The 23,785-nt window shown below is 49.9% G+C and overlaps 1 protein-coding gene across 2 annotated transcripts in view; it reads right to left on the bottom strand.

Annotated features, from left to right (window-relative positions):
- CORO2B (coronin 2B) overlaps nt 1–23,785 on the bottom strand; it is a 127,099-nt gene that overhangs the window by 40,067 nt on the left and 63,247 nt on the right. For both annotated transcript variants that reach the window (XM_040643058.1, XM_008708668.2), the window contains exon 2: nt 20,876–21,076. In XM_040643058.1, coding sequence (XP_040498992.1) covers nt 20,876–21,076 — 201 coding nt within the window. The remainder of the gene's footprint in view (nt 1–20,875; nt 21,077–23,785) is intronic.

Consider the following 23,785-nt stretch of genomic DNA (forward strand, 5'->3'; position numbering starts at 1 on the left):
CACCCCCCATCTCTTGGCTTGGGCTTCCAGCACTCACAGTGGCTCCCAGGTACTCCTTCAGCACCCTCCAAGCCACAGTCTGTTCTTAGTCCCTTTCCTTTGGAGTTTGGGTTCTCCTAGCTGCTCCTCTCATCCGCCTCTACCTGAGCTCAACCAGGCGACCCTGACACCTTCCACCAAGTGCATCTGACCCAAGCTACAGGTCACTGAGCTCACGTTCCACCTGCGGTCCCAGAATGCCTAGCCTCTTGGTGGGGAGCAGGGAGGACAGGTTCATGGGTGGCAGGTCCCTCAGAACCTGGTTTGTTGCCTTGATCAATCTTATTCCCTTTCCACCTCTCCCCAGGCCTCTGCGTCCTGGACCAGCTTTCTTTCGGGTTCTAGTGGTACCTTTTCTACTCACTTCCAAAGCTGAGCCACTGCACCATCCGTGGCTTCTCTTGAGAGTCAGATGGTTACACATACTCACAGAAGACAACCTGAAGACATTCAAAAAATATACACAACACCACACAACACACACATACGCACCAAGTCCAAATTACCAAGTTGTTCTGATCGCCCCGGAGATAATCCTATTTATTTTTGGTGTAAGTCTTCCCCACGCGGCACTCAGTGAATAAGTGGAGTAGGGTCCTCCCTATGTGCTAGCCCTGTGGGTCCCCCATCACACTTGCCTGGGCTTCTGAAAAGGTCGAATTCTGTTGAGTGAGCATCACCCCCCACCCAGCCCCCAGCCCCCCTTCGAACACTACCTGTTCCTATAAAGCACTTTAACCCTGGAATGTAGGAGAGGCAGCCTCCAAGGTGGCCCCCTGCAATTTCCACCTCCTGGCAGACACACCTCGTGTAGTCCCCTCCCAAGTTTTACCAAGGTTAGTCTGTGATGCTAATAAGATGTGGTAAGAGCTATAAAAGCTTGCGGTCTCTGCCTGGGGCCCTTCCTCTCTTGGATCGCCACTCAGGGGAAGCCAGTTGCCATGAGTGAGGACGTTCAGCCGATGGAGAGGCCCAGGTGGCAAGGAATTAGGGCCTCCAGCCAACAGCTATGTGAGTGAGCTTGGAAGCCTATGTGCCCCCAGTCGAGCCTTCAGATGACTGCAGCCCAGCTACACAACCTAACTGCAATGTCCTGAGAGATCCTGAGCCAGATCTCCCCGGCTAAGTTTTGGGGTAATTTCTTATGCAACAGTAGAAAACGAATACAAAAATTAATGATTCTAAATGTTTTTACTTCACCTTCTTGGTCCCTCTCCAGTTCCCTATAATGATTGGTTTTCTATAATAAATATAACATTTTTATTAGCAGGAAAACTCAGGGATTTCTTTATTGAGCCCTCCAACCAGCCTGGAATGATCTCTCCAGTAAGTTCATATTTATTTCTGGCCCTGGGAGCATCAAGTCATAGCTAGCTCAGAGATAGCCTTGCTCTTTGCTCTCAAAGGAAGTGGGGCCACCCAGTGACACACCAAAAGTAGGGGCAACAGCAGGACTGGGTTTCTCGTTAGTGCTCCTGGCTCTTGCTCACTCCCGCCTTTATGCTAAGCATCGCAATTTCTTTCAGAGAACACATCCCCCCACTGGGTGAGACAAATCTACCACACTCTTCACAGCCACCTCCACTTCGCCCTGTCCAGAGAAAGGCCCTGTCATCCGTTTGCAGATAAACAAATATGCCAGCAAATGAGCCATGGTCCAAATGTGGACAAGATGCCCTGCTTCTCAAGGTCAAATCCCCTCTCAGGTTTTCTAAGGGATGTGCTATTATGTGTATTTCTTTGCTTAGCTCAAGTAAGAGGCAACCTTGAGCTTGAATGGCTTCCACTGCACCCACATAAAAACTCAAACTCTTTAGTATGATCTCCAGGTTCTGGGTCACCTAGCCCCTGCCTAACTGTCCATCTCTCCTGCATCTCTGCTCTACTGCTCATCCACAATGCCCCCCCTACATCGGCCTTCTTTGCTGCCTTGGGCCTTAGCACCTGCCGTTCCATCTTGTGAAGACACTCTTCCCTGTGGTCTTTACATAACTGGCTCCTTCCCATCCAAGTTTTCAGAGAGGTCTTACTTGACCATCTTATCTAATATATCCCTCCCAAGTCTCTATCACATCACTGAGCTGGGCTTTCTTTCCCAGCACTTACTGTTGAAATCATCTTAATGACTACTTTGTTCCCTTGTTTATTGCTGGTCTCCCCGACTGGCCCACACAGCTCCTGAGAACAGGAACCTTGTCTGCATACCTGTCTGTACTGTTTGCATGACCCAGAAGATTCTCTGATCTCTAGTAGCTCCCTTTGCTGCTCTCCTTCACTCCCTGCCCGCGCCCCCCCTCCCCAACCTGTGCCTGCAGATTGCCAAGTCTGGGTACACAGTGGAGCAGATGACCCAAGCCATGTCACTGACCGAGGCTCGGCATATGCCAGGGACTGCTGACCTCTCGGCCCACATCCTCCCAGTTTCTTCTGGTTCTATCACCTTCCAGCAGTGTGACTTTGGGTACGTTACCTAACTGTCCTGTGACTCAGTTTCCCCCCTGCAGCTTCATAGAGTTGCTGTGAGCATCCCATTAGGACGTGGAGCCGTCCCTGGGCCATTGTATGGGCTCAACGGGTGTGAGAAATTGTTCTCATAACAACCCTGTCAGGTAGGGTTTATTACCTCTGGTTCATAAATAAGAAAACCAAGGCTTTAGGGCCTAATAGCTTAGCTAGGAAGTAGCTGAGTCAGGATTCTAAGCCCCAAAGCCCATGACTCCACGGCCACATATACCAATTCTTTTTACAGAGATGGAGCTAACTGGTCTGAATTCTCTCCCCTTTCCCAGCAACCGCATCCGAACACATAGAGGACTGGCTTTCTCTGTGTTCCTCCAGCATGAGGCAGTGCCCACACTACCACAGTCTCCAGCATGCTCTCCCATCTCACAGATGGGGCAAACTGAGGCTGTGAAGGGGCATGTGGGTGAGCAGAGAAGGCCAGGGCAAACCCAGCTTCATGATGCCCAGGTCACTGGATACTGCTCCCAGACGCCCATTCAGGCTGCTCCTTCACGCGGGGGAATGGCTGCAGGTGGCTGAGTTGGAATCTGCCAGAAGCCTGTGTCTGGTCCACAGGGCCTCGCTCATCACGCCTCTCAGCCAGGGCCTTAAATTCAAAGCTCATAGTCCAGCAGACATGGGGGTAGGAAAGACAAGGACCAGCTCAGGAGAGGGACGGGGCTTGGATGTGGAGAGTGCGGGAGATTCTGGGGAGTCAGGGCTGGTGTGGGCTTCACCAGGAAAGGGAGGGGAGGCCTGGGGAACTTTCAGAGTGGAAGAGGGCCCCATGCAAGTGAGGGACAGTCGGGAGGGGCGAGGCTGAGGAGAGGGACACCCAGTCCCCATCTGCCAAGGGCCTCCCTCTGGGCCATTCCACCGCGACTGCAATTCCTCTCACTGCCCCGAGGAGGAGTGACATTTGTACCTCACCCAAGGTCACACAGCTAGTTTCTGGCAGTGCCAAGATTTGAACTCAAGTCTATCTGACTAGACACCTGTGTATATATATGAATGTGTATATTTATATATATAAATTACATACAAAAATTATAGATTTATACATAAATTTTATTTATTTATTTACTGTAACTCAAGGAGGGGACTGCAATAGTATAAATAAAAATGACAATGCAGAAGCCTCCTGTCCACACCCTGGGCCAGCACAAAGCTCCCTCGGCCCCTTCCTTACCGTTCCCCAGCCCCCAGCCCCCTGTCTTGCTGCCCACTCCAGCTGTCCAGGAAGAGGTCATTCAGAGAAGGAGGGAAGTCCCTTCTCAGCCCACTTCCTTTTCTTTGTCTGGGGCTCTGCTAGGAGGGGTCAGCTAGGCAGGAGCAGGAGACAGAGAAAGGAAGGAAGAAAGGAAATCCCCACCAGCTGTCAGGAAAGAGGGTGTCTCTTGGAAGTGCGGTCTGCGCTCCCCAGGTCCTGTGGAAGCTCGGAGTGCTGGGGGATGGGGGAGGCTGTCCTCTTTTGCCTCCTTTCACCTGAGCACCACCTCACCCACTTCATGTCCTGACATCTGGGCTCCCCTCTACTACTTCTTCTTCTTTTTTATAGATTTATTTATTTATTTTAGAGAGAGAGCAGGGGGAAGGGCAGAGGTAGAGGGAGGGGAGAAAATCTCAAGCAGATCCCCGCTGAGCATGGAGCCCGACGCAGGGCTTGATCCTACAATCCTGAGATCATGATCCGAGCCAAAACCAAGAGTCAGACGCTTAACCCAATGAGCCACCAGGAGGCCCTCCCCTCTACTTCTGAGGCCCGTGTGACACCTTGGGCAGGGTACTAAGTGGCCCAGAGCCTCATTCCCGGTATTTGTACATCTGAGCATCTTATGATGGCCCAGCATGTGCCGGGTCCTGTGCCGGCCACACAGAACGTCTCCAAGGAATTCTCCATCTGATGCCCGTTCCTCGCCTCAAACAAATAAGGCACCCAGCATTGGCGAGTATGGTATGCTGCTGATAGTAGAATCCAGGAGACGTTCTCTGCAGAACTAGTTAAACTTAAAGGTATGTTTGCAAAGTTTCATAATAAAATGTTGATGGAAGAAAGCTATCTTTCTCTACTCCAAGTATTTACTGGGGAAACACGTGATGTAGGGCCATTTAAGTTAAGAATAAGACACCACTATTGCTGAACACTTTCCTGGAGGTGCTATCCAATGCAATTAGAAAAGAAAAGGTACCAGAAAATTGTAAGTAAAGAGGTGAAATTATTCCTACTTGCAAATGATAAGATAGTATCCCCAGGACACCTAAGAGAAAATGCTGAAAAAGTACTATAAACAATTAGTGAATTCGGTGACATGGTAAGATAAAAAATTACCATAGAGCAACCAATGGTTTTCCAAGATACAGTGGCCAATTCACAGATGTAATGGAAAAAGGTCCCTGTATACAATACCAACAGCACAGCAGTAGATACAGATAACAAGAAATGCATAAAATCTACATGGAGAAATTTTTTTAACTTACTACAAAAGGACACAAAATACCAGGACAAGTAAACTACAATCATAGATTCAACATCATAGGGTTGTCCACTATCTTTAATTTATCCTATGCATTGAATATAATCCTAATAAAAACAACAGGGTTTCATTTTGTATCTATATAAGCAGATTCTAAAATTAAATATTAAAATAACAAGCAAGAAGAGGCAGCTAATGTTTGAGAAAATGATGAATGATGACCAGCCTTATAGATATTAAAGCACATTATAAAGTCTTAGTAACACAGCATCGTGGTACTGATATGTGAATAGAGAGATCAGTAGAAAAGATTGGACAGTCTATAAATAAACCCAAATACATACAGAAATGCTGAATGTAGCAAAGACTGCATCTCCAATCAGATGATTTGAAAGATGGAGGACTCACTAAGGGGTATTAAGACAACCAGATAGCCATACAGAAAAAAAAAAAAAAGATGAATCTGTATCTTACACTTTATACCAGGGTAAATTTAAATGTATCAAAGATTTGAATATAAGGATGAAACTATAAAATATACTGGAAGGCATGGTGAGAAAACCATGGTATAACCTCAGAGAAAGGAAGGCTTCTCTAACCATGACCCAAGATCCAGAAGCCATAGAGGGAGAGACTGGTTAATTAGACTTCTTGGCATTTTAAAGAAGAAATCTACACTGCAAAAAACACCATCTGAAAGGTATAGTTGCAACTCATATCCCAATTAAAGAGCTAATTTCCCTAATATATAAAGAACTTATTCAGTCAGTAAAAGAATCATTGACCCTGGAGAAAAACAGATGAAGGAAATTTACCGATAATTCATACAAAATGGAAATGCAGATAGATTTTAAACATATAAAGATATTCCAGCTTCATTTTCAATAGAAATGCTACTTGAAACCACTCTGAGAAAGTTTCCCACACTTCATCTTGGCAAAAAAATTAAAAGTATGCCAAGACTCCATTTTTAAGGGGGCAAGGAAACAGGCACACTTATACTTTGCTGGCAAGAATGTACATTGTTACAGCCTCAATGGGAGACAATTGTGTCACTATCTATGGAAATTTCACAAGCACACACCTTTCCCCCTCGTTTGTAAATTCTAACTAAGGAATGCTTATATCCAATAAAATACGGAGATCTTAGCTATACACCTCATCGAATTTCTATATATGATACACTCATGCAACTACCACCACAATCAAAATCTAGAACATTTCCATCACCCTAGAAGCTTTTTCATGCCAACCCAAAATGCGACCACTATTGTCACTTCCATCATCATAAATCAGTTCGTCTGTTCCTGAACTTCCAATAAGCAGAATCATACAATGTGCATGGTTTTGTGTCTGGCTTCTTCGGCTCAATATGTTTTATTAATTAATTAATTAATTAATTTTTTATTATTAGTTTTAAGGATTTTATTTATTTATTTGTCAGAGAGAGAGAGAGAGCACAAGTAGGGGGAGCTCAGGCAGAGGGAGAAGCAGGGAGCACAATGCAGGACTCGATCCCAGGACCCTGGGATCATGACCTGAGCTGAAGGCAGATGCTTCACCGACTGAGCTGCCCAGGTGCCCCTGGCTCAATGGGTTTTAAAGAATCATCATGCTGCTGTGGGTATCAGTAGTTACTCCTTTTTACTGCTGCGTACTATTCCATTTTACGAATCTACCACAATTTGTTTATCCTGCTGATGGACACTGGGGTTGTTTCTAGTTTGGGCTATTATGAATAAAGCTGCTAAGAATGTTCTTTTACAGGTCTTCTTTTGTGGATATGCGTAGTCGTTTTTCTTGGGTAACCTATGAGTGGGATTGCTTGGGTAGACATCTGTTTCACTGTAGTAGAGACTCAGAACAGTTTTCTAAAGTGGCTGTAACATTTTACATTCCCACCAGCAAAGCAGGACAGTTCCAGGGGCTCCCACAACCTCATCAACCCTTGAGATTATCAGTCTTTTCAATTTTGACCGTTCCGGTGAGTGTATGGTACGACTGCCCGTTTTAATTCGCATTTTCCCAGTGAGTAATGACCCAGTGAAGTGCAAATAGGTCTTAAACATGTAAAGAGATTTTCAGCCTTGGTCTTAATAAAAATGCTAATCGAAACTACCCTGAGAAAGTAGCACCTCTCCGTAGGCCGATCGGCTTTTTGGATATTCATTTTTGCACGATGCTCATCTAAGTCTTGCCTCTTTATTTTCACCCGATTTGAACACCGTCATAGACTACGGACACCGGTCCTCTGTCAGGAAGATGCCCTGAACATAGTGTCCCTGTGTCTGTGGTCTGCCTTTTCGCTTTCTAAATGTATCTTTTGATGAGCAAAAGTTTTTAATTTTGATAAAGTCCAGTTGGTCAGTGGTTTTTATAATTATTGCTTTCTGTGCCTGTTCAGCAACTTCTGCCTACTTCCCCATCAGGAAGAAATTCTCGTGCATGTCTGTGCGAGTATGTGTGTATTTCCTGGGAGAAATCACAAACGTCTTGAACCATCGATCCACGATCTGGGCATTTATTCAGGAAAGACACCTGAGGAACTGTTATACGAGTTGCTCTCTGGTAAAAGCACCGAAAACTGGAAGCTAGGGGCGCCTGGGTGGCTCGGTCGGTTAAGCGTCCGACTCCTGATCTTGGCTCAGGTCGTGGGATCGAGCCTTGCATCGGGCTCCATGTGCTCAGTGGGGAGTCTGCTTGAGATTCTCTCTCCCTCTGCCCCTTCCCTCCATGCTCCTGGGCACACACCCTCTCTCTCGAGTAAATAAATACATCTTAAAAAAGAAAAGAAAACTGGAAGCTACGTGTGAGAGACCGACCCTTCACTGTATGTCCTTTGACTCCTTTTGAAGTTTAAACTATGTGAAGGTTTTATTACCTGAAAATAAATACTTATGTATAGATAGTTGTTATTCTAAATGGGTAAGACTTTGTCAGCAGATACTGGTGAGTAAAGGCAGTGCGGAGGGGCAAGAGTCAGAGCGCAGGTGTGAAGGAGTTGTCCTTCGCTCCTAGGCTGCTAAGTCCCAAGTGCCTGGGGGCCATGAGACTGTGTTAGGGACCTTTGCCCAGGGCCTCATCCCGGCCTCCATGCTGCATGCCAAGCGGCAGGCACTTTCCTGTCTCAGGGGTAAGCCCTCTCGGGATGGCCTACGGCACTGGGCCCACAGTGCTATCTCCGTCAGCGTCGTGCCGGGGTGCCTTACCTATCCCATGTCAGTTAAATCTCATTCAGATCCCAAGGGGCAGTTTTAGGAATGATGTCTGTTGGACAAAGGAGGAGAGTGAAGCTCAGAGAGGTCAAGGAACTTGTCAGAGGTCACACAGCCAGGAAGTAACTTAACTGGACCCAGGGCTGCGTATCTTCCCGCCTCCAGAACTCTCTCTAAGACCAGGGAGGGAAAAGGGAGGGTGGAAAGAGTTAAGCACCCAACAGTAAGCAACTGCGCTCTTCCCTGGCTCTTTTTCTCAGGCAGCCCCTCCCCCTCCCACCCAGGTTGCCGCCTGGCCTCGGGCCCCATCCGCACCCCCACCCGCCCCCCACTGGCGGACTGCAGGAAGGAGGCACAGATGGCAGGCGAGGATGAGGCCCCCAGCCAGGCTCACCCAGCTGTCGCTTTGGAAAGCACCACGCATCTCCTCCTCCTGCCTTGAACAATTGGGAGCTGGCCAGCCTGGCCCCAGCTGTTCCCTCTCTCTGGTCCAGGGCTCCCGCAGACCCACACTTCTGAGGCCTTTGTCTCTGGGGGGCCCGGTGGGGGGAGGGGAGAAGCATGACTCCCAGAACATCAGAGCTGGACAAGCTCTTAGGGGACAACGGGTCTGACGTCTCGTTTTACAGATGGGGACACTGAGGCCCAGAAAGGCAAAGGCACTTGTCCAAGCCCACAAAGAACCAGGCAGAGAAGTCGGGTTTCCTCACTGCTAACTAAGCTTAGGATGTAGGGGTGAGGGGTGCTCAGGCGGGTTCCACTGGCCCTCCGGACGAAGCTTCCAGCAGAGCCGTTCTACTCATCCTGATTTTATACGATGATCGTCCACCTGTGACTTTATTTCGGGGGTCTTTATCCGGGTCTACAGACCCTTTAGGTCTGTAAGCTTGGATAGGAGAGAAATTTCACTAGCTTCTGACTGAAATTTAATATTTCTTTTGTTTATAAGTGTAGGCAACAAATCCCAGCAATAATCACATCTCGTCAATAATCACACATATTTTCAGATCACATTGTTCTGTTACTGCTGTCCAAAATCATGCTTACGCTCAGCACTACTTTGAAGTTACAGTACTTATTAGGCCCTCGACTTCGCTTATATTATTTAATGTGTTAATTTAAAAGCACAGGTGAGACTATATCACCATTCTGGTATACATTTGCATAACTGTATCTCGACATAATTGGTTTCTTTTCTACTCCTATTTATCTTATTTTGTGTAATTAAAATTGTTATTCTCTGAAGGGGTCCATGGGCTTATCCAGATCGCCCCCCCTTAGAGTTAAGAAGCTGTTTCTTTTAGGGGTGCTGGCGTGGCTCTGTCGGTTAAGTGTCCGACTCTTGGTTTCAGCTCATGTCATGATCTCACGGGTCATGCTCAGACAGGAGTCTGCTTCTCTCCCTCTCCCTCTGCCCCTCCTCTCACTCTCTCTCTCTCAAATTAATAAATTAACTTAAAAAAGAAGAAGAACCTCTTTTATTCGGGCAAAATGTCCCAGTGTTAAGAACCAAAGTTTGACAACTTTTGTGCCATACCTGTTACCTCAGAAGACACAGACTGGGACTGAAGTCACTGGAGACAAAGGAGCAAGCTGGGGGTAGGGGGCTGGCAGCCCCGGGTGGGGAGCCCATGGGCACGCCCTGTACCAGGTGCCCTTTCAGGCTTCATGTGACCCCTCACTGAATCCTCGCAATGGCCTTGGGGTTGAGACTTAGCATTTCTTCCATTTTGCAGCCAAGGAAACTGAGGTACAGAATATTAGGTATTAGCTCAAAGCACATGGCTAGTGAATGGTGGAGCCGGGATTGGAATCCAGGCACATGACGTCAGAGCCTTCCTGCCTTCCTGGCCGGGTAGATGGAAGCTTCTCGCAGAAAGTCCCTGAGGTGTTGCGGCTGCCTGGGTGCTTCTCCTGGTGGGGGGGAGGGGCGTGGGGGAAATGAGATTCTGAAGGATTTGTGGCCCCAGCGGATCCTCTGACACATGGGGCACCTGCAAGCTGTGCAGCCTTGACCAAGTCCCTAGCCCTCTCTGGGCCTCAGTGTCTCCATCTATAAAATGCAGGGTTCTAAGCATGGTCGTCCCTACCTGCCCCCTCCCGTGTTCACCTGACGGATGACCCACTTGGAAACTTAGGCATGGGTTGCTTAGCAACTAACATCAAGGTCTTGGCTGAGTGGAATAGAAAGGGGGGAGGACAGGCTAGCACCATGTGATGCTGATGCCACAAAGCCTTCTCGTGTGTGTGTGCGTGTGTGTGTGTGTGTGTGTGTGTGTGTATGTGTGTGTGTTTAAGATTTTATTTATTTGAGAGAGAGACAGAATGACCAAGAGGAAGGGCAGACGGAGAGGGAGAAGCAGACTCCCCACTGAGCAGGGAGCACGACTGGGGCTTGATCCCAGGACCCCGTGATCATGACCTGAGCTGAAGGCAGACGCTCAATCGACTGAGCCACCCAGGCGCCCCGATCTTGCGTTTTAAGAGGCTGAGTACTGCGACCTATCCCTGCACCTTAAGGTGACCTGGCCCTTTAAGAGCCTTGGGAGGGAGGTGGGGGCAGGGACTTTGGGAAGGCCATCCTAAAATGAAAACTTTCCTTAGGACTAAATGGGGCTTGGAGTTTCTCGGGCAAGGCAAACACACACTCATTGTTCTGGAAGCTGCCATGAGAAAGGCCAGTTAGGAGGGGTCTTGGCCAAGGCCTCAGGGCTCCATTGGCTCCCCCGGGAAGATGCCCTGTTTCAAGCCAGGCCACCTTAGTTCCACTCTCTACCCTGCCCCTCCTGGACCCTCTATCACTTTTGCTCCCTAAAGTGTCGGGAGTCCATGGACGATGGAGGAGGGAGCGCCAGGTGCTGCGGCCTCACCGCCCCAGACCTCAGAGAACAGGCAAGTTTCTCTCCAGGGCTTGGGGATGGCTGGCCTGGGCGGACCCATCTCATGGGCTGAAATTCTCCTACTAGCCACACATTCCTTTGGGTCTCAAGGCTTCGGTCTCCTTAAATCTCACCCTAACCTTAACCAAAGGCAAATTCCCTTGGTGAAGGGAAGCCACTGTGGCCACCAATACCTCAAAAGGTCTGATATGGGACTCTGGCAAGGACCCCTGGGAAAGGGCCCTGAGGGCATCTGGGGGGGGCCCTACAGGCTTGGTAGGATGCTTCTCTTTGGGGCCAGGATTTATCACGGGTACAACTTGGTGCTGAGAACATGTGATCACTGGAGGCTCCTCTCATTCCGGCTTCGTGTCAACACGAGCCTGGAACTGGGGCACTGGGGAAGTGAGCGGGGGTTGGGGGGCAAGGGTTATGAGGACCGTGAGGCCTCAGGCAGGCTCAGAGCACAGAGTCTCAAACTCGAGGCCCACCCAGCAGTCCTGTGCCTCGGATCCGAGCCAGCTAGATGCCAGAGAGCCCCTGTCTCGATCCCCAGCCCCTCTTCTCCCTGTGATGTGAAGCGTATGATAGTAGTTCTGATAGAACTCTGAGTTATGATCAAAGGGGATTATAGCAGTTATGATAGCTCCGTTTATTGAGCCCCTGCTGTATACCAGACACCATGGTAAACCTTTCCATGCCTTATGTCATTTAACCCCGGCAGACAGGTGGACCCCAGGTAAGCAGGCAGGCTGACTACAGAGACGCATGATCGGCCACCAAAGTGTGCCCAGACCCCTCCCCAAGGCCCCCCTCCCGCAGGCATTCCCATCACTCCCATCAGTGTGCCCCTGCATCACCATCCCCAGGCCCTCTGGGGCACAAATGATGTGGCTGTGAGTGCTTTCCTCTACAATGCTCAGTGTCTGTAGCAACCCAGACAGTTCTAAGAAGGCCAGAGACAAACTTCCTTGCTGGCTGCAGGCTGGGGAGCCCACGGGCTGTTTCTGGGCTGGGGTGGACCAAGGAAGAGGAGGGAGTGGACAAAAGCCCTTGTCCCCACCAAGCTCCTGCTTCCTGAACACGCACCGTGTACCTGGCAAGCTGAATGCTTGCTTAACCATCGCGGCCCCCTGAGCAATGAGAAGCATTATTATTTCACAAATAGAGAAAGCGAGGCACAGAGAGAGTACATGTCCGGGGTTCACAGCCAAGGGATGGAGCTACGATTTCTGAAGACGTGGGAGGCTCCAGGCCTGAGAAGGAAAGTGGGGAGCAGATCCAGCTATCTGGCAAATTGGTCTGGCGTCCAGGCCAGTGCCTCTATGGTGGGGGGGTGGGGGTGGGGTTAGGCCCATGGCCCAAGTTCACAGCCTCACTGGCTGTGCTCGGAATGAAGCCAGGGAGACAGCTCCGCAGAGGCCCTGACCCAAGGCAGAGGGATGGATTCTTCGACCTCTCCGGAGATCTACCAGTCAGGCTGCCTCCCCGATCCCCTGTACCTCAAATCCAGAGGGTGCCAGCCCATAACCATGAACTAAAATAAGGGAACAACACTTCCATGTCTACTGAAGAGCATGCCTTCACTTTTCTCAAAAAATAAGCAGTCATTCTTCCAAAAAAGGGAAAAACACAAAGCAAGGCTGTCAATCTCGGCCCTCAGACAAATGGGATGAAGTTGTGACTTCGCTCACAGTTCCCCCTTCCCAAAGTCACTTACTGCACACTCAGGCTGTCACAGGCTTTGAGATGCAAATTGCACCGAGCGGAAGGCAGCTTGAAGAACAAAGAACGATTGAGGAAAGATCTGAAAAATGGATTTGGAAAAGACTCTCTGAATTCCCCTGGGAGAGGGGGAGACCTGTCTGCAGAGGGGAGCAGGGATGGAGATTTGGGGCTTTTCCATGGGAGCCAGCAGGGTTGAGCAGCTCAGTGCTGAGGCAGGGAGTGTTCCAGAAATCCGGAATGGAAGCAAAGGCTTCGGGGGAGCAAAAAGTCTGATTTTATTACAGTCTTCAGCACTGAGCTGGGCACCCGTTTCTGGTCCTTCCTCTATTATCAGGCCTCAAACGTACTGTGAGTCATGGGGCTAACTGGTCTGCCAACTTCTGGGGTTGATTCCAGAGTGAGAGCAGCTGGGCCGGCAATACTCTTCTAAGGGCTTTAAGGGGAGGGTGCAGCCCCCCCCCCCTTGAGGCTGGGAAGCCCCCGCAGGGCACTGCGCTGTCCCTAAGGCAGGAGAGGGGCTCCCAGGACCAGCAGAGAGAAAACCGCAGCTGGGGAGCTGGGGCGTGGGAGCCTCAGGACCTGGCCTCGGTCAGCCCAATGCCCCCTTGCTGAGCACCTACTGTGTGCAGGCCTTGTGCAAGTCCGACCTGTTCCCCACCCTTAGGGCTCTCATTCCAATCAAAGCAATTCGCTGAACCGCAAACTCCAGAAGGTTTGGTCTTGTTGGCACTTGGTCTTGTTTACTGCTGTAACCCTGGTCTTGGAACTGGGACTGGAGCATAGTAGGTGCTCAGCAAACATCTGTTGAATGGATGGGTGGGTGGATGGATAGACGGCTGGATACACTAACCACTTAGGACCTAATGAAGCATTTAGGAAGAACCCTAATAGCGACAGTCACAGACTGCCTCTGGGGGGGTACTGGGTTGGGGAAAGCTTCATGGAACTGGCCTCATTTGAGTTGGGCCTTGAGGAATGAGAAGGAGCCCTTCTTGTATTCTGCACAGAACCTACCAGCACACTGGTGAGGACATATTTGAACAAGACGGTGTGAGAGGGGAAGAGAACATGAGAGCTAAACTGAACCGGACAGAGCGCGTGGCCCAACCCCATCATTTTGCAGAAGGGAAAACTAAGGCACAGGAAGGTTCAGTGACTCACCTAAGGTCACACAGCAATTAAGTGGCAAGGCAGAGATTCAAGCAAGGTCTGTCGGCTTCTAGAGCCTGATCTCTTGGCCCCCGTCCTGTGCTGCTCTCCTGCTCCAGGGCTCTGCTCTCCTCACTGAGATGCCTTGTGGAGTTTTGCTCCCGTTCCTGTTCAAGCTTGCCTCTACCACCCCCCCTGGCCGCCCTGGGGAGATGGGGAGCATCTGCCCAGCCTCGGTTAGGCCTCCTACCTTGAACACCGAAGACAGGACAAAAAGCAAGAGAGGCCACACTGGTTGGGTTGGGGGAGGAAGATACAGCACCCCAGACCGAAGTCCGAGGGGGAACTGTTCTGCCACCAGGGCACTGAGACTCAGCAGGCATGGGGGGAGAGGAGAGGCCACAGGGCTTGCACAAGCGGGTAGGAGTGACCCCCCCTGGAGCCTAGCATCCCAATCCCAGAATCAGGTTATTCTGCACTATATGCAACTAAATCTGAACATAAATTAACCAGGCTCCCGGCTCCTGGAGCATGTAATAATGCTCGATCATTCCGAATGGCTGGCAGGGAGCCGTTAAGATGGGCAGGGTCAAAAGCTTCCTGCGCACATCATGGGGTTGGTTCCATGAGCAAGACATGTGGGCAGGACCCTCTCAGGAAACTCCCACCTGCCTGGCCCACCAACGGATGTCCTCTGAGCCTCTCAGAGACCAGGCCTGATGTAACTTGGGACCCAGGGCCCGGTACGGGGCTGGCGCTCCAACCATGCCCGCTGACTGAAGGAAGGACGCCATCTTGTCCGGTTTCCTGTGCCAAGACACCTCTCTCCATCTCCTCCTGCCGGCTGAAATTGTTGCTTCAGGCCTTCGGGGCAGAAGCTTCCCTCAGAGTCTAAGAAATACCCACTCTCCTGGCTTCCAGCAGGGATGGACAAATGGTGTTGGCATATCAGAGGAGCTCATAAAGTCCTTGGAGACACTCAAACAACAGTAGTAACAATACAAGGCACATCTCCAGACATGCCTTGGCCTAACCCTCCAGAAGGTGGGCAGGCCCGCTGCTGGGAGAGCCCCGGGTTTAAATTCGGCCACGTGTGCACCGTGCAATCTTGAAGGAGTCACTTGACTTCTCCGAGCCTCTGTTTCTTCATCTGTAAAATGGGGAGAATAACTATATCTCCGTCATGGGACTTGAGGTGAGATTCAAAAGCAGCCGGTAGGTTAGACTTTCAAAGTCTGTCCCGCGGGTTCTAGTGCACAGCCAGGACTGAGAACCGCTGGGTCACGGGGTCGAGCCAGACTCCCGATGCCCAGGCCAGGTCTCATTCCTCTTCTAGCAGGTGCCAGTGGGGCTACCAGGTAGCTGCCTAAAGCTTCGGCGGGCAAGACTCTGCTTCCAGCTCGGGGCCTCCCCGCAGCCCGGATCCGGAGGCGGTGACCCCGGGTGGAGTGCGGCAGGAAAGGGGCGGTGCACCTGGGGAGGCCCAAGTGGTTAATCAGGCCGCTGGGCACAGTGCCTGGTCTCTGGAATATTCATAAGGCCCCTCCAGCTGTGCCAGGCAATCAGGGTGCTGATTGCTCCCCCATCTGCAGCTTAACATTCCGCTCGAGAGAGGAGAGAGCTGGCGGCTGAATGTTAACTAGGGGAACAACAGGCTCCCGCCCTCCCAACAGCAGCCAGGACAACAGCCCCCGGAAAGGCAAACGCACTGCTTCTAGAACCGCCAGCCACAGCGGGACTGTTCGCCACCGTCGGGAGCGGTGGAAAGAGCCCTGGAGCAGGAGGCTGGCCTCAGGTCCGGCTCCCACGCTGACCCACGGGAGGCCCGTCTCCCCAGCCTTGGTTTCCCCCCTGTGAAATACGGATGGCTCCACCCACCACCCAGGAGGACCGAGTTTCAGATTCTCTTGGACGCAGCGCGGGGCAAAGGCAAGGCATCAGCACGGCTGCTGGGTGGCGTTGCTGCCGACGTGACTTCTGCCCCCGAGACAACTTACCCATCTCAAATATGGAAATCTTAGGCAAAGCCGGCGTTCAGGGAACCCGAACAAAGGGGCAGGTGGAGTCTCCCTCAGAAGGCGGGGTCTCAGGGCAGGGATCTGGGGGTCCCGGGTAGTGCTATTCTCATTTGGCCCGAACCTCTCAGAGAAGCAAGAGGGAAATGGGAAGGACACCTGATAGTAGACGGAAAAACATTCAGAAAAGAATGACAACAGCAGACAATGTTCTGTGGCCTTCCGGTTNCTGGGGGGGTGAGGGGTGGGGGGGTGGGGGGGGGAATAGCCTGGAGTCATTTGGTGTAGGGGACAAAAGTGCGTCCCCAGGAGTCCACAGCTCCTAATGAACGCTCAAAGCCATGACTAGGATCGGCTAAGAAAGGGCCAAAATCTTTTCGGTGTTTGTACTGAAAAACACAGGAAGCTGTTTGTAGAGATTTCTGTCAAACCGAGGGAAAAGAACCTGGCGCTAAAATACTAGAACCTTCTTCCTAGAAAACCGGCCAACATGGAACAGCTCATCTCTACTGCTGACCAATAATGACAGGGTTCTGAATTTGGCATTACTGTTATGGTTGGTAAGCCCTGTCCCCAGACCAGCCAGGCTTTGCCTGCAAGGCTCGATGTGGCCCCAGCACGCAGGACACTGACAGCCTTGACCCACGCAGCAGGGGATGGCAGGTGTTTGCCCCAATTTCTAAGGAGCCACTCTTTGGGTGTGGAACCTTGCTCCATATGGTCTCAGACACCCAAACTAAGTGAACCCCCCAGATCAAAGAGTTATCTCACCCACCCACCCCACTACCACCCTTCGCCCTCACTGCGGGTAGGTCTGTCTTGTTAGCCTTTTCTCCAGCAAGCCCTTAAGCCTGTGTAACTCTGGGAGAAACTATTTGCAACATAATGGAGGGCTGAACTGAGCTCCTTTCTACAGCCTCTCAAACCTCAGGGGCTCCCTTTTTTACGTCAACAAACTGCTTTTTTGTTTTTTTTTTCCCCTGAAATACAAAACACTAAGTGTTCACCTAAAAAAATTAAGAAGCTATAGCTATGGAAAAAGAAGAAAATGAAAGAATCTTCATGATCCCAATACTCGGAGATAACCATTATTATCCTTAGGTGTATATTCGGCCCAGTCTTTTCTGGATGGGTAGATGGAAAGATAGAAATTTTCTTTTTTAAACATTTATTTATTTATTTGAGAAGGAGAGAGAGGAAGAGAGAGCACATGCGGGCTGGAGAGGGGCAGAGGAAAAGAATCTTAAGCGGACTCCCAGATGAGCGTGAAGCCCCCAACACAGGGCTCGACCTCCCGACTCAGAACTCATGACCTGAGCCGAAACCAAGAGTCTGACACTTAATCGACTGAGCCACCCAGGCTCCCCAGATGATAAATTTCTAATGGGATTAATTACACTTTACCTTTTTGTTTCACTTAACAGTATGTCATAAAATTTTCTCTCATGAAATATTCCCCTGCATCGGTGGTTCTCAAAGTGTGTTTGGGGGATCCCTGGGGATTCCCAAGACTTTCAGGGATTCTGTTGTGTTGAAACAACTTTCCTAATAATACTAGGATGTTATTTGCCTTTTCACTGCCATTCTCTCAGGAGCATACAGTGGAGTTTCCGGAGGCTGTGTGCATAGTATTAAAACAGGCTGAATGCAAAAGTCAACATGCAAATCTTCTAATATATACATATATAACATGCAAATCTCCTATGAAGCCAGACTAACTTAAAGAGATTTGGAAAAGGGTAAAACAATGCCTTTCTTCTCATTAATTTTTTTTGTGTTTTGGAAAATAGTTATTTTTCATAAAAATATGTTTCTTGAGGAACATGAAATGGGTTCATTAATGTTATTTTTTAAAAAGATTTTATTTATTTATTTAATTGAGAGAGAGAGAGTGCTTGCACACGTTCGTGAGGCAGGAGGGCACAGGGAGCGGGAGAGAATCTCCAGCAGGCTCCCTGCTAAGTGAGGAGCCCAAAGCAGGGCTGGATCCCACAACCCCAAGATCATGACCTGAGCCAAAATCAGGAGTGGGATGCTCAGCTGACTGAACCACCCAGGAGCCGCTAATGTTATTTTAAATAAATTAACAAATAGATATATTTTTTAAATTCCTTCTTTTTTATTTTGAATATGCCTAATATTGATAGACAGAACCCGCCTGAGTAAAAGCTCTTTGGTAGCCTCAATACTTTTAAGAAGTGTAAAATGATTCTGAGCTGAGCACTTGGGAACAGCTGTTCCACATCATGAATTTCGACGACTGCTTAGTATCCCCTTATGTGGATGTCCCTTAATTCTTTCCACATTTCCTTATTGATAGACCTGCAGGTTGCTTCCAATTTTCATTATTGTAAAAGAGCTGCACGAACCATCATGCACTTATGTAAAGTGAAAATCTACTGGATTCAGAGAAAACAGAAACCAACTGGCAGAGTGAGCCATCACTACCGGTCCCCTAGCAATCAAATTAAATACAATGTATCGCAAAATGTGAACAAATAAAGTTGGACAGCTCTGTGTGCACTGGATATATGTGTATGTGTCCAGATACATTGTTCATCTCTATGCGGGGTCTCACACCCTATAAAGAGTACCTTTTTCCCTACTGTCCCTGAAGTGTTTACAAAATCTGATCCTATTCAAGACTAGTGCTACTGATAATATAAAACTCTTTGGTACCATTACAGAAACTGAGAAAAAGAGTTTAGAAACTTTTAAGCAATTTGAGAGAGAAATTTTATCTCTGTAGAAAATAAATTATAAAAAAAATGGAGTACTAAAAACTGTTACAAACATGTTGGATATACTTGAGAATATTCCTGTTGGATAGATTCCTAGAAGCGGAATGGCTAGGCCAGTGGATGTGCACATTTATATGTTAATAGTTAGTGCCAACTTACCTGTAAATTTGATGTAAATACATCAAATATACCAAGAATGTATTTGGGCACCTGCTCTCTTGCGCGCTCGGCAATACCAAAGGTAATTACTCTTTTAAATCTATTTTTAGATTACTATTACGATTTTCATCTTCTGTGAGCTGCTTATTCATGTCCTTTGCCTGTTTTCTACAGAGTTCTTTTGCTTTACTGATTTTTCTGGAACCCTTATCTATTTTAGACATGGATCTTTTATCTGTATCAGTTATGGGGTTTGCTTTTAAGCTTCCTTACATGTCTCACGGTAGTATAGAAACTTCACCTTTTTAAAAAAGTTGTTCTAATTTATTAATCATTTCCTTTATGGTTCTGGGATTCTTGTCTTGTTTAGACAGCCTTTCCTCATTGCATGATTTAAAAAATACTCTCTTTTCCTGTAATATACTTGCAGCTTTCCTTTTTCTTTTCTTCTCTCCTTTTTAATTCTTTCTCTTTTAATGTTTAGATCTTTAACACATCTGGAATTAATTGTTACAGCGTGAGGTACTAGCTATTGACCTTTGTAAGCCACACAGTGGAGTATCTCAGGGTGCTGGCAATGGGCTTGAGCCCCCAAGGACCAACCCACACGTAGCTGGGGACCTGCTGTGGCTGGAGATTAGCTGGTCCCCAAGGTAGACAGGGATCTGAGCCCATCCGGTTTGAGAGGGGAGACAAACTGTATTTCAGAATCCTTCCGAATGTCTTAGAGCCGCTGTGGGCATCTGTCAGCCAAGCCCATGAGCAGAGCTAGTAGATTTTTCCAAGAAAATACCCAAACATCTTTAACATGCTATGTGGTTCACGAGGAGGTTCCATGTCTACCATCCCACTCCATGCCAACATCACGCATGTAGACGGAAGAGGATTCAGCGTCCTCGTTTTACCATTACACGGAGATAAGGTGCAGAGAGGGTAAGTGCCATTCCTGAGACGACCTGGCTGGCAAGTGGCAGAACCAACTAGAACCCAGACCTGCTGCCACCAAGCCCATGGCTCCTCAGACCTCTCTGTCCCTCGGGCTCTGTCCGCAGACCTCTCAGTGTCACTGCGGCTGTGCCCCCTTCGGTGGGAGGGAGGCTATGGACTAAGGATTTCCCAAATCCGTGTTCTCCCACTGTGGGTAGGAGAGACTGGAAAAATCCATCCTCCACCACCAGCTGACGGTAGATTTCAAGAACTGAGGCTTCCTTTCGCCTGCACCTCCTCCTTCCCTGGCGGTTTGGCGGAGGGTGGGAGTGGAGATGAGTCAGGCCGGGAAGGGAGAGCTCAGCCATAAACAAGCCAGACTGACAGCGAGCGCTTTCCCTGAGGCGCGTGACCTCCCACGGGCCTCCAGGGACTCTGCCTGAGCACAGAGCTTCAAAATTTCATGATCTAGGCTTTGCAGATTTAATTTGTTATATTCACAAAGGCAGCCACAGAAGGGGGAAAACCTTTAGCTAGGAAGTGTGATGAGAGAGAAGGTAAATGATTCCCAGCCTTTCAGTGGAGAGCTCTCAATGTTTTTTTAATGAGCGTGTCATTTCTGCAGATGCCCCATGTGCCTACGGCTGGGTCTTCACCCCTCCCAGCTCCACACCAAAAAGGACAACCCAGGACACAGAACTGCAGAGCAGGACCTGGTCTTGGAGATCACCTGGAGATCAGGTGTTCTAATCCCGAGTGTTAATGGGAGCCCCACGTACCCAAGGGGAAGTGACTTGTCCAAGTGCTTTAGGAAGCGCTCTTTGGGGAAGTTTTGGGAACAGATCTCAGGTCTCCTGGATCCTGGCCTGCGCCTGTTCTGGCGGATCTCGGGAAAACCCTGGGGTGGGCATAGCCACCGGACATGTGATGAAACAGTACAAGGGCGGGGGCGCGCAGAGAGAAATGGAGGCAGCAGTCCCGACAGTGACCGAGGAGGGCTTCTCCCTGCTCTGGCCAGCAGCCGGGGCAGGGAGGTGCAGGTCCTACCTGCTGCAGGGGGATGACCAGGAAGGAGCCACCTCCCGCGCTCTCGGTGACGATGGCCAGGAAGCGGGCGTTGACGGCACAGAAGTGGTTATCGTGCACATTTTTGGTGATGGGGATACCGTCGAAGCAGTGCTCCCGGTTAGCCACCTTCCCGTAGACGTTTCGGAACTTGGAGCTGCGGTACTGTGGACGCCAGGACATCTGTGAGGGACCAGGAGAGACAAGGGTCAGGCAGGTCACCACTTCTGGAAGGGCCTGGGCTGGGCAAGGGGGGGAAGGAAGTGGAGAGAGGCGAAGAAGCCTCTAAGAATGCAGGGCCCTCTGTGTGCCTGGCCCTGTGCTAGAGGACTTACTCTCTTAATAAAGTCCTACAAGAGCCAAGACTGGCATGAGGGCACTCATACGTTTCCTGGCTTTGGTACGCACTCCTATCCCATCTTCCAGAAAAGATGTAAGGTCCTTTCACTTCCTAGGGACATGGCATGTGACAGAGCAGACCATCTCCCCAACAACACGTATGGGCTGCCTCCTGCCTCTCAAAGGCTGTGTTCAATTCAGTATGGGAGATACAGACAGAGGGGGCTCGGTGGCCACAAAGACAAGGGGGGGAAATGTCCCCCTTTATGTGCAAAGAGACAAACGACCATCCATTATCATCCCCTCCTCTGATCCTCTCTAGAGCTTCTAATCCACAAATGCACCCTCAGAAATCTCTCAGTCCTATCTATCATCATCATCATCATCATCATCATCATCATCATCATCACCAGGCACAGAGAGGTTAGGTGACTTGTCCAAGGCCACACAGCTAATAAGTAGAGCCCTGAACACGGGTCTCCCGACTGGAAATCCGAGACTCTTTCTTATGCCAGAATACCCTTTGGAGTAAGGTTTCTTGCTGTGTGGTCTAAGGATCACCTGTATCAAAATCATCTGAGCCTCGAACATTGTTTGTGAGAAATGCTGATCCTTGAGTTCCGGTCCTGACCCACTGAACCCAACAGTTGGGGGATGGGGCCAGAAATTAGCATTTTAATTCAGCTTTTCCCCCACCTACAGGAAACGCCCAGTGTAACAGAGGCACATTGAAGTTTGAGAACCCAACCCCCTCTCTACCCGCCATTGACAACACAGGTTCCAACCAAGCAACCAGTTGGCCCCTACTGCATGCGTGTCCCATGCCATGTAGCCGAGAACACAGATGTGCACAAGGGGGAACTGGAGGACCAATTGGGCAGCCCACGATGGACTCCAGCTTCGCTACAGGTTGGACCCTCCTAGGGGGCAGCCCTACAAATGGTCATCTTCACAGACTGGAACCCGAATAGATTTAGACATGCCTCCAAGTGCAACAGGCCCCCCGCAAGTGCCCAGCCAGGGCCTGGCATACAGCTAGAGCTCAACAGACCTTTGTGAATGAGTATACTGCTGTCCTGACCTTGCCATGATCAATGCCTTCCCCTTCCCGCCCACTCTCCTGCTGTCTCCCACCCCATCTCGGGACAGAAGGAGGCAAGGGTGACTTCCCTACAGGAAATTTCCACGGGAAGGAAAAAACAAAAGGAGGCACCACCAAGGAATCAGGGCACCAACTCTGGGGTCTGAAAACAACACTTCGCATTTGATTTAAATCAAGTCCAGAGCCCGGCTGCAAAGTTCTCTTCATTGAAGGAAAGAGTTCAGATCCAATAAGGAGATTCTCAGGGAGGGTTTCTCACCTGCAGGCAAATCCTCTTTCTCCCCGCCCCCCCCCGCCCCAGGGGGCCCCCAATCCCCACCTTCTCCACTGCCTGGGTCACCGTGTACCCTGCGGGGGGCCTTCTCCCTGCTCTCCCTGCCACTCCTCCCTCCCTCCCCGGCTCGGCCCACGCTGCCACCCACTCCAATCCGTCTGCTCTGGTCCCCGCCCAGGTCCGCCAGGACTGTTCAGGACAGAGTCCTGCAGGACATGGACGGGAGCCTGGTGGGCACTGCTGGCTGCATGACCTCAGGCAAGCCCCTTGCACTCTCAGGACGTCAACTCCGCATCGGGATTACATCGGCGGAGATAGTCAGGCTGGGGTCCCAGGCGCTCACTCGCAATCCCCTTACACGGTACAGAGATGAAGTGTGTAATTTTAGCAGTTACGTGTTTATTTTAATTTGCATTAGAAATAATAGAACTTGCATGCCAAATCCATGATTTCACAGATATTACTGCTAATAAGGCTAAGTTAAAAAATAATTAATCAATTAAAAAAAACAGTATGAAAAATATAGCATAGACCTGGCAAAAATTCAATCTGATATGGGAGTGCTAAGAATTGCTCTGTCCCTTCCAGGTAGAACATTCTAGATTCCACAGTTCCCACGAAAGAGAAAGAAAGAGAAATCCCACCTCCTGCTCCTTGCTGGTGCATTCCCGGCCTAGAACGCGTTCACCCCTCTTCCCTGCCCATCCCACCCTTAGCCTCCAGGGCCCGATTCAACTTAGACTCCATAGGCCCACACTCCTCAGAGCCCCTGGACAGCCAGCATCTCTTCTTCGGGGACTAGTCTCCTCTGTGTCACTGGCTCTCTCTTCCCAGGAAGACAGTGATGGCAGGTGGTGACCCCAGGGCCTCTGAGCCGACTGCAGACTGGTCTCTGCTCTTCCCAGGACATGAGTCTCAGATGCCATGGGGAGACCTGCTGGGCACCCGGCCCCTGACAGGTCCAGCCCCTCCCCAAAGGGAGCCCCCCGCCCCCAACGGTGTCATGGTGTCTGTGAGGGGAAGGGTAATAAGAAGCCACATAGCCCAGATGCAGCGCCATCTTTGCTGCTGTCCAGCTGTGTGACTTGGGCAAACCACTTAACCTCTCTGTGCTGCCTCCGTCTGCTCTTACATAAAGGAGGCTAATAACCCCCACTGCCTCCAAGAGCGCAGAGGA

This window comes from Ursus maritimus, unplaced genomic scaffold, assembly GCF_017311325.1.
Source record: "Ursus maritimus isolate PB19 unplaced genomic scaffold, ASM1731132v1 scaffold_27, whole genome shotgun sequence".
Taxonomy (NCBI): Eukaryota; Metazoa; Chordata; class Mammalia; order Carnivora; family Ursidae; genus Ursus; species Ursus maritimus.